The sequence below is a fragment of the Eublepharis macularius genome, chromosome 5 (assembly GCF_028583425.1).
Source record: "Eublepharis macularius isolate TG4126 chromosome 5, MPM_Emac_v1.0, whole genome shotgun sequence".
NCBI classification, from domain to species: domain Eukaryota; kingdom Metazoa; phylum Chordata; class Lepidosauria; order Squamata; family Eublepharidae; genus Eublepharis; species Eublepharis macularius.
The window spans coordinates 145,533,642-145,545,804 of NC_072794.1; the positions used below are offsets into that span (position 1 = coordinate 145,533,642).

The following is a 12,163-nucleotide window of genomic DNA, read 5'->3' on the forward strand; positions in this document are numbered from 1 at the left end:
GAACAGATCAAAGATAATCACAAGAACATGACTAGTACTTCACAAGCCTCAGCTATACACAAAAGATACTCATCCTAGTATCTCATCTAATGACTCCATGACCAAATGACCATTATGAAGATGGCTTTCCGTAAACTAAGCAAAACTAAATTTTTCAAGAGGGCCTTTTGCTTGGATAGGGAGGCTGTACTGTAAGGAAGAGGTCTCAAAGAGATGCATCAGTAAAGAGACAGAGACCACAAACTTTATTACTTTCGACTATTACTATATTATTACTATATTTATTACTGTAGACTATCTGTTGCCTGAAGTATTATCCTACTGGGTAGTTCTATGTCATTTAATATGTAAGTCTTACAATCGCTTATACTCTTTTTCAAGCATTTCCTCTATACTGGATTTCTATTGCATTGTTTATTGAAATGTCCTTGAAATTGACTATACTTATTCACACTGTGTAATCTGTCTTAAATCTCAGTGAGAAAGGAGGACAATAAGTGGCATAAATCAATACAATACATTAACAATATGTATACGTTATATATTTTATCAATCATAAAACTTCCCAGATCCTAAAGATTTTTTAAAATAAAGGTTCAAATCAAACATATGGCACATGGAGCTTCATAAGAGCACAAGGCTCTTTTCTTGTTTATAGTTGACAAAAGACCCACTTGGGCATATGGAGCTGCTTTACAGCCATCATCTAATACTGAGGACATTTTGAAATGTCGGGAAAATAGCAATGACGTGTGACTATGCTACTGCAATTTTAAAGGATTTTAGGAATTCTACTGTAATTAAGTTTTGTTTTGCATTGTTTGAACAACTACAGCACTGATAGTGATGGAGACTCTCATGCCAATGTATGGGGGAATAGGAAAATCTCCATACAGACAATTTCCAGTGGGCTTGGGATACCCTCCCCCCTTTAGAATTGATGGATCTCTTAAGTCTGTACCCTCCATCTCTTGTTTTCAAGCTGTTTAAACACAATAGTCTATGTAATCTTACCAGCAGCTTTTCCCCTCATAAAAGATTTAAAGGGACAATAATTCAAAGGAAACACTTCCCAAAGAGCAGCAATTCAGTAAATTAGCAATGCCTTTTCTCTTTTCTTCTCTTTCACAGTCCTCTTTAATAAAAAGGAACATTGAGACATAGGGGGAAATGTAATCAGAATGCAAATATGAGACGAAAACATAGCAAACTGAAGGGTCAGCATTAATTGTTCCTGCCATTTTTGCCCACCTATTCATTAAGCTCACTTTGGTAATCTGATTTTTGTTCCATTGCAATGTGCATCTAAGAATATACTGGTGTGGGTCCACCTACCAGAAATAACAGTGGTCTATTTCCAATACTGAAAAATATTCATCTTGTTTTTTTCTGTGAATTATTCTTATTTTCTTGAGAAAAAAGATTAAAGAAAACAAAGCTACTTAGAATGATATCTTTGTCACCTGCATTTTTATGGATTAGAATTTATATGCATCACTGAGAAACTATTACCTCTGTATTTATCAGGTTCAGCAGCACACCCACATTCAAGGAAGACCCAAAAGTATAAACAGATTGCTTTGTATATACTATATTAATTCATATAACAATGTAGATCTGGGAATGTGGGGGGGGGGGGATTTTTTTATGTAGGAAAACTGAGAAATAAGAGGTAGTTATAAGAAAGTACAAACTGGCCCAAATGTTTACAGCATAGCTTATCTCTGTCATTATTTTCTTAAATCATATACCTTATTAGCCTCCTTACAGTATTATAACATTTTTTAAAAAATTATAAAAATAAAATGCTTGATGTTCTCAAAGGAAGACCATTTCTTTCCTTTAATATAAAATGTATTAAGCTTCTATACATTCTCATAACCTAGAGAGATCAACCAAAAGTTGTAGATGATCCACTGCACCTTGACATTTAATCAGGAAATATGATATGGAAAACTACTTAAAAGATATTGCCCACATACACAGTATTCTCATTTTTATTATGGAAATTACTACATTCACTTAATCCCAAGATCCATGCATTTCTGGAAGCTATTTTTTCTTTAATTAAAAACAATGTTTAACATCATAAGCACTAAAATTCCATTTTATTGTCAAAATAATTACTGCTTCTTCTATCGTGTGATTAGCAAGCATAAAATAACATTTCCAGAAATTGCATTTAATAAAAAGCTGGAGATAGTATTTTGCATGCCATAACTGAATAAATAGCATCTCTATATAAACACTCACCTATAACAGTCTCTTACTCATCGGTAGCTATGCTATTTATGCAGGATTCTTAAAATGGCGTCTGGCAGCTCTGCATTGCCTCATTCCTATACTGTAGCTAAAATGGAAGCAATTTATTCAATAAACTGTGTCCCTTGGTTTAAACAGCAGTACTGTTTTCAAAGTAATCATCTAAGTAGCAGAAAAATGTTAAGATGACACACAGATATCTGACAACTTAATGTTTAATGAAAATGCACAAGACAGGGAGCCTTGTGGAGTCACAGGTTACTAAGGAAATCCTTCCATTTTAGATGCAGTCTTCAGTTTGAATATGCAAGGTCTGGTGTTCTTTCTCCAGCTCCCCTGCAAAAAGTCTAATGTGCATCAAGATTAAATAGAACATTAATTAGCTATGTGTCCATGGCAAATTTAGAATGATGACCATTTTTTTAAGGCCAATTATTGCATTTGTACAAGAAAGTTATAATTTGCCAGGGTCCAGCAAGTAACTGTATAGCTAAGGTTTCTTACAGAAGTAGCAGTTCTACCCTTTGCATTTAGGGATACTTAAGCTCATTGATATCAATGGGCCTGTATATGCCTCACTTCATAGTGTCAGGTTACATGCATCCCCATTATGGAAGCACGGTTGAGAAATGTCTTGCTTGAAACCAATATTGTGTTAATGCAGTCAACATCATTTCAAGACAAGACTTAGATATTTAAAATAATCGTTGATGCATAAATACCATAGGCCCTCAAAATAAATTATTAGCACTGAAGGGGAAAACAAATCCAATTTGTAGTTTGTGTAAAATACATTCTACAAAGGAGATAAAACAGTGGATCTGGAGTTTCCATCAGCAATAGATTTTCAAAGCCCAAACTGATGGCCTAGTGAACATAGGCTGCAATGAGACATTAAGAATTGGGTATGAGCACAGCTCCCAGAATGCCAAGGTGCCAGTTGGGCCACTTTAGCTTGATACTCATAGCCCAATGGAATGCAGGGCATAGCTGGCATTAAGACTTGTTACTCTTGATATGATGACTACAAGTAACACCTGTCTTCAGAGAGAGTGAATTTGATTTATGTCTTGCCAGAAGTAAAACAAACATGGCTACTTTACCAAAGGAGGTAGGCGATGATAGGATTACACAGGGGGAAACATTAAGTGAGAAAAGCCAGATGAAGTCTACACACATATGCTAAATTTACGAATGGTAATCTCTGTGCTGGAAAGATAGGAACCCATTTTGTATAAGATTCCAACGTCAACAGAGCAGGTGCTTGAGGGGCAGAAAGGAAGCTTCCATTTGGAGCACTTTACCCATTGTGCCCTTTTCTTTTTGCTGTGGTGCTGCTAAATACTGTCAATAAGCTACAAAAAAATATCACCCATTTCTACTTAATTCTATTTGGCATCCAACTAAAAACTTTGCTTACTCAGAATGAAAGGCAAGTGGTTTTGAAAAAGATCAAGGGTTCACTGTATTATCTTACCCAAGCATAGTTGTTTTTAGACTATATTCTCTACAGAGATAATTACAAAAATAACTAGATGGTAGTCAAAATGATAATGAAAAATTATTTTCATTTTACCAATCAAAGTAACTCCTTAGTAGCCTGAATTTTTTTAAAAAAAATTATACTACCAATCTTCTCTGCATCAAAAATAATAAGCTGTTTTCTGTCAAAGGAAAAGATTTCAGCTTGCTTCACACAAACCCTGTCTGACTGCAAAAGTATCTTTGAACCAGTGAGCAAGAGGAACTGTGACAAACCCCCTCCCCATTCCCACCTCCACCCCAATTGTGTCTGTTGTTTAAACAAGACATACATCGCACCTGGTTTAAAACAAGAGAAAAAAACAGCACACTGTGTTCCCTTGCATGCCATCCATAAAACTGACTGATATCATACCTTGTGAAAGCATCAAAATATATGGAAATCATCAGCTTGGTTGAATTTGCCTTACTTAGAGGGAACAAAGATGGGAGAAATTTCCAGAAGGCCTCTTTCAGCCTTGCTACAGTATTTGTCAATCTTTAACCTATCCTCTGTTCCTATTGGCTCAGGCTCTCAACAGAGCAGTATGATTGGGCTGATCTGGGAAACAACACTGCTGTCTCTCCTTGCCTCAGACATCTTGCTGCAATGCAGACATTTATATTTTGTGAACTATGAAAGAATTAGCATTTGAGCAATTTTAAAAGGGTGAACTTTAAGGAACTTATGATGCTGTGTTTTATTACGTGCACAAGGGTAACCCATGCAAATATGCTTCCCCTTGTCAGAAATACTTTTGGAGGTGGAGATCTGAGACACATCAACAAAATCTAGGGGAGCCATTTTAACTCAGGCATCTCGACTTACAGCTTCTTCATAAGATAATATTGTACACTGTTAAGATTCCACACCCATCTACTAATGAACAATAAATTGCTGCAAGAAAATGCCATTTTGACACTTTAAGAACTAAAACTTATTGCTCAGCTTCAGCTTCAGAGTCACTTGCATAGGCTACAGAGTCCTAAAATAGCATAAAAACCTGTTAATGAACTTCAGCTCCTTTAGAGCGGGGGGGGGATCTCAATTAGGCATTTAAATGGTATATACTCCAAGGTTTCTAAACCACTGACAGAACTTGGTAAAGTCAAAAACAAAGTAAAAGGGATATCACACCAGTGTATCATGTCAATGTATATTTCAAAAACATTTGCATTGCTTTATGAAACGGACTGCTACAAAGCTGTGCATACACTGAATGCAGAGCAGAGTATCTGTAATACTGTGAGAAAGTGTCCCTTGAAAAGCTGCTTATTGAGACATGCATACAAATATCTCATTTCCAGTTTATTTTTAAAGCACAGATTATTCAAAAGTAGTTCTTACCCAAATTTCATGCTGGATGATATATGATAGATAACAAAAGCATAGGGTTACTGAGGGATAACCTTGTTACCATGTAGCAAGATTACATTGCTGAGACCTAGCACATTCATCACACTTCAAAAGCCAGACGAAAGTCTGAATTGAGCTTTAACCTGCAAATGCATTAATTAAGGGGTCTAGGAACAAAGAGTAAGCAGAATTATGTTTTCAGAGGAAAACAGGAAGTATACATTTCAAGTATGGCAGAAGATTGTCTGAAAAAACCCTAGCACCGTTTATATGTACAGGATTTTGAACACACAATTTTAAAAAATCATCTTCAGTCAGTTAGCCACTCACAGATAAATCACTTGCTGGATTAACTTTGCTTTATTAAAAACTACTTAAAATTATCAGAGAATAGCAGACAAGTTTACTTACCAAGTGTTCAAGCAACCATCTCATTTTCCCCAGTAAATATGACACAACAAGCTGGCAGATTTGGGATTGACCAAAAGGAAAATTTTGAAATAATTACGTAGCATCATGCCAAAACCCAGAAAAGCCCAAAAAGGAAAAAAAATGAACATGTAATACTCTCATGAACCACACATGATTTTTTATCAGTCCACCTCAGAGAAATGAGCCTGCTACATTGCAAAAGAAAAAAAAGCACAGATAAAAATCCATTAGTTTTATTTGTAGTACAGAAGAGAAGGAAGGTAACAGTTCAAAATCACGTTGTCTTTAAGTAGGAAAGGCACTGAAACAGATACATAGCTACACCTGATGGTTTCAGACCAAGACCTAAAACTATTTCTAAAGCCTACAATAAAAAGTCCTTTTTAAAGAGACAGATTGTTAGCTATACATTGTCCTCCAGAAAAACACACACTTCATTTAATGATCCTGTAAGAAAAAAGTTAAATATCCATTTTACTGAAGGTAAAACTGTACAAAAAAAAAAACATGATGCAATAGCACTCCACCACTTAGGCCCAGTATCTGCAATTTGCCCTTGGCACTATTTACTGAGGTCTAGGTAGCTAAAAATCCCATATTTTATCAGGGATAACTTAGCTTAGCTCTTCTTTTCACTGTTTGAAAAGGTAAACTTGCCTGTTCTGCTGTCTGCCATTATCCCTGCTTGTCTCCCTGTAGGGCAGTTAAATGCATCTGCTCCCTAGCTTCCATTTTCTCTTCAGCAGGCATGTGACACAACAGACAATAGTGCAGGCAAACTGCTCAGACACAGAAAGCTGCTTTGGTATAACAAAATCTTGACAAACTCTAAAAACCATCATCCCCTAGTGAAGAAGGATGTATGCAAAGGCTTTGCCAGTCTGTAAAATAAAGATATGGCTAATGGCTACTAAACCATGTGACCCAAGAAAGCAAATTTAAACATTTTCAACTTAATAAAGTGCTGTGGGGTGAGTTTTGCGCGACAGATCACAGAGAATCACACTGTTAAACCACAACTCATAGGTTTTAGAGGAAAAAAATGTAAAAAAGTAAAGCTTACCTCTGTGGATGCATTGTTAACACAGTGTTATGTCAATACTTATAAAACATGGAGGACAGGCTCTCAGTACTCAGACAGAAAGGGCTTGGCACTTCAGCTTGATGATCTGTCTTCCTAATAAAAGCTAATCCTGGATTGGCTAGTTTGGAAAATCTGAATGTAAAGCTTCAGGGGATTGGCTGAAACACTTCCTGAGCGATTATCTTTGTGCAGCTCTGGCAAGCAGGAGCCATCCTGTGCACAGAGAAGGCAGGCTAAACTAGGCCTGTTTCAGCAAAAGAAACTTAAAAAGAGAACTACACATGTAGAAATACCTTGAAGAAATCAGATTTCTACAGAGAACAAAGTGATCACTAAGTGCCAGGCTAAAGAAAGCATTTCTCCAGCCACATTTTCGGCTTCTGCTTGAAGTTTGTTAAACCTGCAGATTTCCCCAGGCCACAAAAGCTGTTTTTCTACAGAGAAGGCAAACATTCTGAAACACACAGTGAAAGCCACCCTTGGTAAAGGCAGAAAAGGCATTTTGAAACAAAAACAAACACAAGATACACGATTAAACATATGCTAAAAAGATCAAAGATAGCTTCAACAGTTCATCTGTTATATAACATATACACCGTTCGAAAAAACAAATACGATTCTTCCATACACATTAACAAGGCTGTTGTGAGCAGCACAAACTCACAGTTTGGAATTTTACCAAAATTGCTACAGTACGTGATGTATGTTGGATAATAAGGGAGGAGGCTGGTTTCCTTAATCATTAGCAATGTCCCTTACCTAATTAAACGTAGAGGAAGCAGAAAATAGCTACATTTTTTCAGTTACTATGCTAGATGCCGCTTTTACAAACTGCCCTTCCTTCATCCCTAAGGCCTTCTAAAGCTGTCAGTTAAACAAAAATCTGACTTGCTATTAGCCTGCTGCAGCTGCAGCTTCCTGTCTATTAACCCCCTCATATACAGGCCTTTTTAAGAGACAGGCCCTACGTAAGAGTTGAATTTCAGTGTGTGGAAAAATACCAGAGCTGCTATCGGATCGAGGAGGAACAATGGAACTGCAGCCTGAATTTAGCAACATTACATGTAACATTCTGATCGAAACTAGGTTGCAAACGAAAAAGGAGTAATTTTTAAACGTTGAAAAGTCAGTTTAGAGTTCAAGTACAAGCAGCTGAGTATGGGACCAGTTCTTCACCAGCCTAGAAAAGAAAATGATTCCTCCTTCTCTAAAACATGATATATTTCAGTTTGACAGGCTGAGCTGTAAGAAATGTTGCTATGCTTGGGGTGGGGGTGAGGGAGTTCTGGATGACAAAAAACAGGATTCCACACATTTTCCTTAACTTGTTGCTACCATTAGCTCTGATCATTTGGTGCATTCATGAATAATACCATTAAATCAGACTCTAGTTACACATACAACTTACTGTGTATGTAACATTGCATATGAAACAAGAATGACATATTAACAGAATGTAATCAGTCTTCTGTGTGAAGAAACTAAGCAAAGCTGAAAAGTGGGTGTTGTCTGAAGGCAGACAGTTAAAAAAGAATCCAAATCTATATGCACACTTCAGTTAATATAATGAAACAGCCAATTATCTTTAGAATGTTAATTTGGGGTTTTACATAAATAAAGAGTATATAAACAAGCAACAGCCTTGAGATCAAGAAGGCGTGCAGCCAAATTAATCTTATTTCTTAACTGGTCCTCTAACCAGCACTGCTTCTTTAGTAAGATAGGAAAATCCTCAAACTCAACAGTAAGTGACATAAGAGGACAAACCTTTCAATTGTGTACTTCATTTGAGTCACATGTGCGTAATCCAATGCAAAGAAATAATCCCAGACTGCTGTGTCTCCTGCTGTGGCCATGTCTTCCTGAGATAACAATCATCTTCACACTTCACAGGAAAACTCCCATGCTACTGAAAAGTTGTACTTTGTATGGCAAAGCTGTTTTTCAGGCTGAACCAGTGGATTAAATGCAATGCTCATACAATTATACAGTTTCTGCTGGGTCTAGCGATATTTTTCAAGACATACAGCAGTAAGAGATTACTTGCTTTGTTCCATTTTAGAAATTTAATAAGGACTGCATAATGGTTGTTGTGGGTTTTCCGGGCTGTATTGCCGTGGTCTTGGCATTGTAGTTCCTGACGTTTCGCCAGCAGCTGTGGCTGGCATCTTCAGATGTGTAGCACCAAAAGACAGAGATCTCCCAGTGTCCTCCCACTGGGAGATCTCTGTCTTTTGGTGCTACACCTCTGAAAATGCCAGCCACAGCTGCTGGCGAAACGTCAGGAACTACAATGCCAAGACCACGGCAATACAGCCCGGAAAACCGACAACAACCATCGTTCTCCAGCCGTGAAAGCCTTCGACAATACAAGGACTGCATACTTTAATAAAGGGGAAATACTAAGAGCAATGAGAGAAACCTGGAAATGGAAGGCAAATTAAAACCCTTTGGTGCAAGTTTCTCTCCTTTTCAAAGGCAGCATTTACCTCAGCGTACAAAAATCTATGATGCAATTCCATACGCAAAGGAAAGAGGAATAACCAAGCAGCATCATTTACCAATGATATTATTCAGCAGTGGAAACTGTTGAGTAGTTAAAACTAGACCAAGCATTTGAGCTGAATTCTGATCATTCTTTGTTTCCAAAGCTTTTTAGAGCAATCTGTAGTATTAAGGACAGAGCTTCACAGTCATAAAATTTGTCTTGTAACACGCTATCTATTCTGCGTAAAATGTTTAGCAAAGGCACATTTGAAGGATATGCTTACCACTAAGTATTTTTCAAAATATACTTGTCTTAAGAAGTCAGCATTCTTTTTTCGTCATCTCCATAAAATGACACACTTACACTTTATGTTCATTAATCTTGGGCTAATCTTTAATAAACTAGTAAAATAATTCCACAACCACAAGAACTACACTTAGAGATGCATACAAATCTTTTGATTTCAGATGACATCCGCTGCTATCAGAAACAATGATTAAAACCCATTCTTCTACAAAACTCATTGGAAGGATTGGGAAAATCCTTTTACACCTCTCTGAAAACTAGGCTTATTCAACATGCCTTGATTTCCAGTATATTAGTATTAAATGAGAAGCTGTGAAGGCTTGCTTCAAGAAGCTAAGTACAGCTTACTTGAGCATATCACATTTTTTCTTCTAAAATTCCCGTGGGATAGTTTAGGCTTCAAGATGGTTCACTCTCATTGAACTTGTTGGCTGAGCAGTGATTTGAACTCAGGTCACCATTCTAGGTCTAATACAGTACACAAGTACTTTACTGAATATTACTACTTCACCTGGCAGACCCTAAACTGCCTTTGCCCAGGCCTTTCTCTCTGCCTTTCCTCCCCCCCACCATTATTATGTCCTTTCTTATAGAATTAGGTCCTTTCTTATAGAAATAGGTCCAGGGATGGTGAGAAATCACTGAGAAAACCCTGCATGAGCAGCCCCTTCCTGCAAGCCGTTTACTAGCCAGAACTGTTGCCTTTTCAAGTGGCTACTATACTGCAGTGTACATGTGTAAACTGGTCCTTGGACAGGGAGTGGCTGTGGGTATAGCAATAGAAACATTCCAATCATGTAGAGGAAGAGCTATGAACATAAACCTGAGGCAACTTTCCTAGAACAGGCAACTATAAGGTTTCCTGCTAAGCAGTGGAGTAGGAATGAGTACAGTGAAATATGCAGGCCAGGGGGATTGCATCATGGCAGAAGTGGCAAAGCAAAGGGAAAGGAGTTAAGTGAAGGGAAGTGTTTCTCTCACAGCCTGTACTGGTGTTGGTTATTTCCACACAACATTTTTTATTTCATGGGAAGTACTTAACTGTAGAACATTCCTGTACATGATATTTCAAGAACAGAGAGAAAACAGTGATATCTCTCTTAAGTTTTGATTTTTTTCTGTACAGTGCCAGGCAGAAGATGTTACAAGAGGGAGAGAGCTAGAGTTGTTTTGTTTATGTTATTTATTAAAATATTTATACCCTGCCTTTCCTCTTGGCTCAATGCAGCTTCCCCCTTCTTCTCGGCAAGCTTCTGGTAGGATTCAGCTCATTATACTGTGTGTTTTTCTTCCCTACTAATGTATGGTGTGAGGTGGAACAGGTGGCATACACATGTTCTAAATAAACAAATAAATAAATAAATAACAAATGCTTAGCAATTGGCAAAGCCTACCATTATTGATTTAGAATGGCCTTTCCAACTCTTTTTTACAATTTTGGAGAATCTGCAGTATGATAAAGAAAGAAGCAGCATGCAAAGAAATGCAAGCCTGGAGGGCTTCATATATTCCTGCACGCGTGGCAGCCGTTTTCCCCAACAAATTTCTTGTGGTGGCCAATTCCTCCCACTGCCACCAGGGAGCTTTAAAAAAAAAACTGGCAGTTGAATATTGCTATATATTTTTTAAAAGATTTTTTTATTGGATGGGTTAACATACAATTAAGATTAAGATAGTTACATTCCCCTTCATTTCCATAAATATATGCTCCCCACCCCCTCCCCTCCCCCATTTCTGTGTTGACTTCCAACAGCACTGCAACCCCCCCCCCCTTTTCTAATCTTACTTCTATATCCTAATTATTACCTTACTTTATTACTTCTGGTAAAGATCTAGACTATATCTTATCTTAAGATCTTTCAAAGGACCATAATTGCCCTTTAACGTCCCATTTTTTCTCTAAATGTTTCTTCAGTTTCCACCAATCTCCAAAGAATTCCTTTGGATCTTGATCTCTCAGTTTCCACGTTAGTTTGTCCATTTCTGCTATGTACAACAATTTTCGTATCCACTCTTCCATCTCTGGTGTTTCTTCTCTCTTCCAGTATTGTGCATATAAAGTTCTTGCCGCTGTTATCATATAAAACAACAATATTCTACCTTTTCTATTAATCTCTTCTAAGTGTAACAATAATAGCAACATTTCTGGATTCTTAACATTATATTGGAGTATTAAAGACATTTCAGCACATATTTTGGACCAAAAGTCTCTAGCCTTGTCACAAGTCCACCACATATGAAACAGAGAACCTTCATGCTCCTTACATTTCCAGCACTTATTAGATAGCTGTTTGTTAGCAATGGCTAGTTTTTTCGGTGTTAAATACCATCTATATATCATTTTGTACTAGCCATTCTCTTTGATACTGGAACATGTTGAAATTTTTAAAGTATTTTTTCACAATTGTTCCCATGTTTCCATCGTTATTTCATTATTACAACTGATCGCCCACTTTACCATTTGAACCTTAACTGTCTCATCCTCTGTAAACCACTTTAATAACAATTTATACATTTTAGAAATTGCTTTACTATTATCCCCCAGCAAAAGTTCTTCTAACTCTGAATTTTTAATTCTAAAACCTATCTTCCTCTGATCTGACTCAAATAAATCTTTGATCTGTCGGTATTGTAACCAGCCATACTTGAATGGCAGTTCCTCAGATGGTCTGAGTTTCAACTCCTTATTTTCTATTTCTGTTAGCTCGCTGAA

General features: G+C 37.1%; 1 protein-coding gene across 5 annotated transcripts in view; it reads right to left on the reverse strand.

The window, feature by feature from the left end:
* The window catches only part of ZMYND8 (zinc finger MYND-type containing 8), a 118,386-nt gene that overhangs the window by 87,600 nt on the left and 18,623 nt on the right, over positions 1 to 12,163 (reverse strand). For 3 of the 5 annotated variants that reach the window (XM_054979883.1, XM_054979884.1, XM_054979880.1), the window contains exon 1: positions 4,160 to 4,214. The exons of 1 other annotated variant lie outside the window; for it this stretch is intronic. In XM_054979883.1, the coding sequence (XP_054835858.1) occupies positions 4,160 to 4,191 (32 nt within the window). In that variant the 5' untranslated portion in view covers positions 4,192 to 4,214. Of the gene's footprint in view, positions 1 to 4,159; positions 4,215 to 6,635; positions 6,678 to 12,163 lie in introns of those variants that run through there. One more of the 5 variants, XM_054979881.1, reaches the window with a different exon arrangement.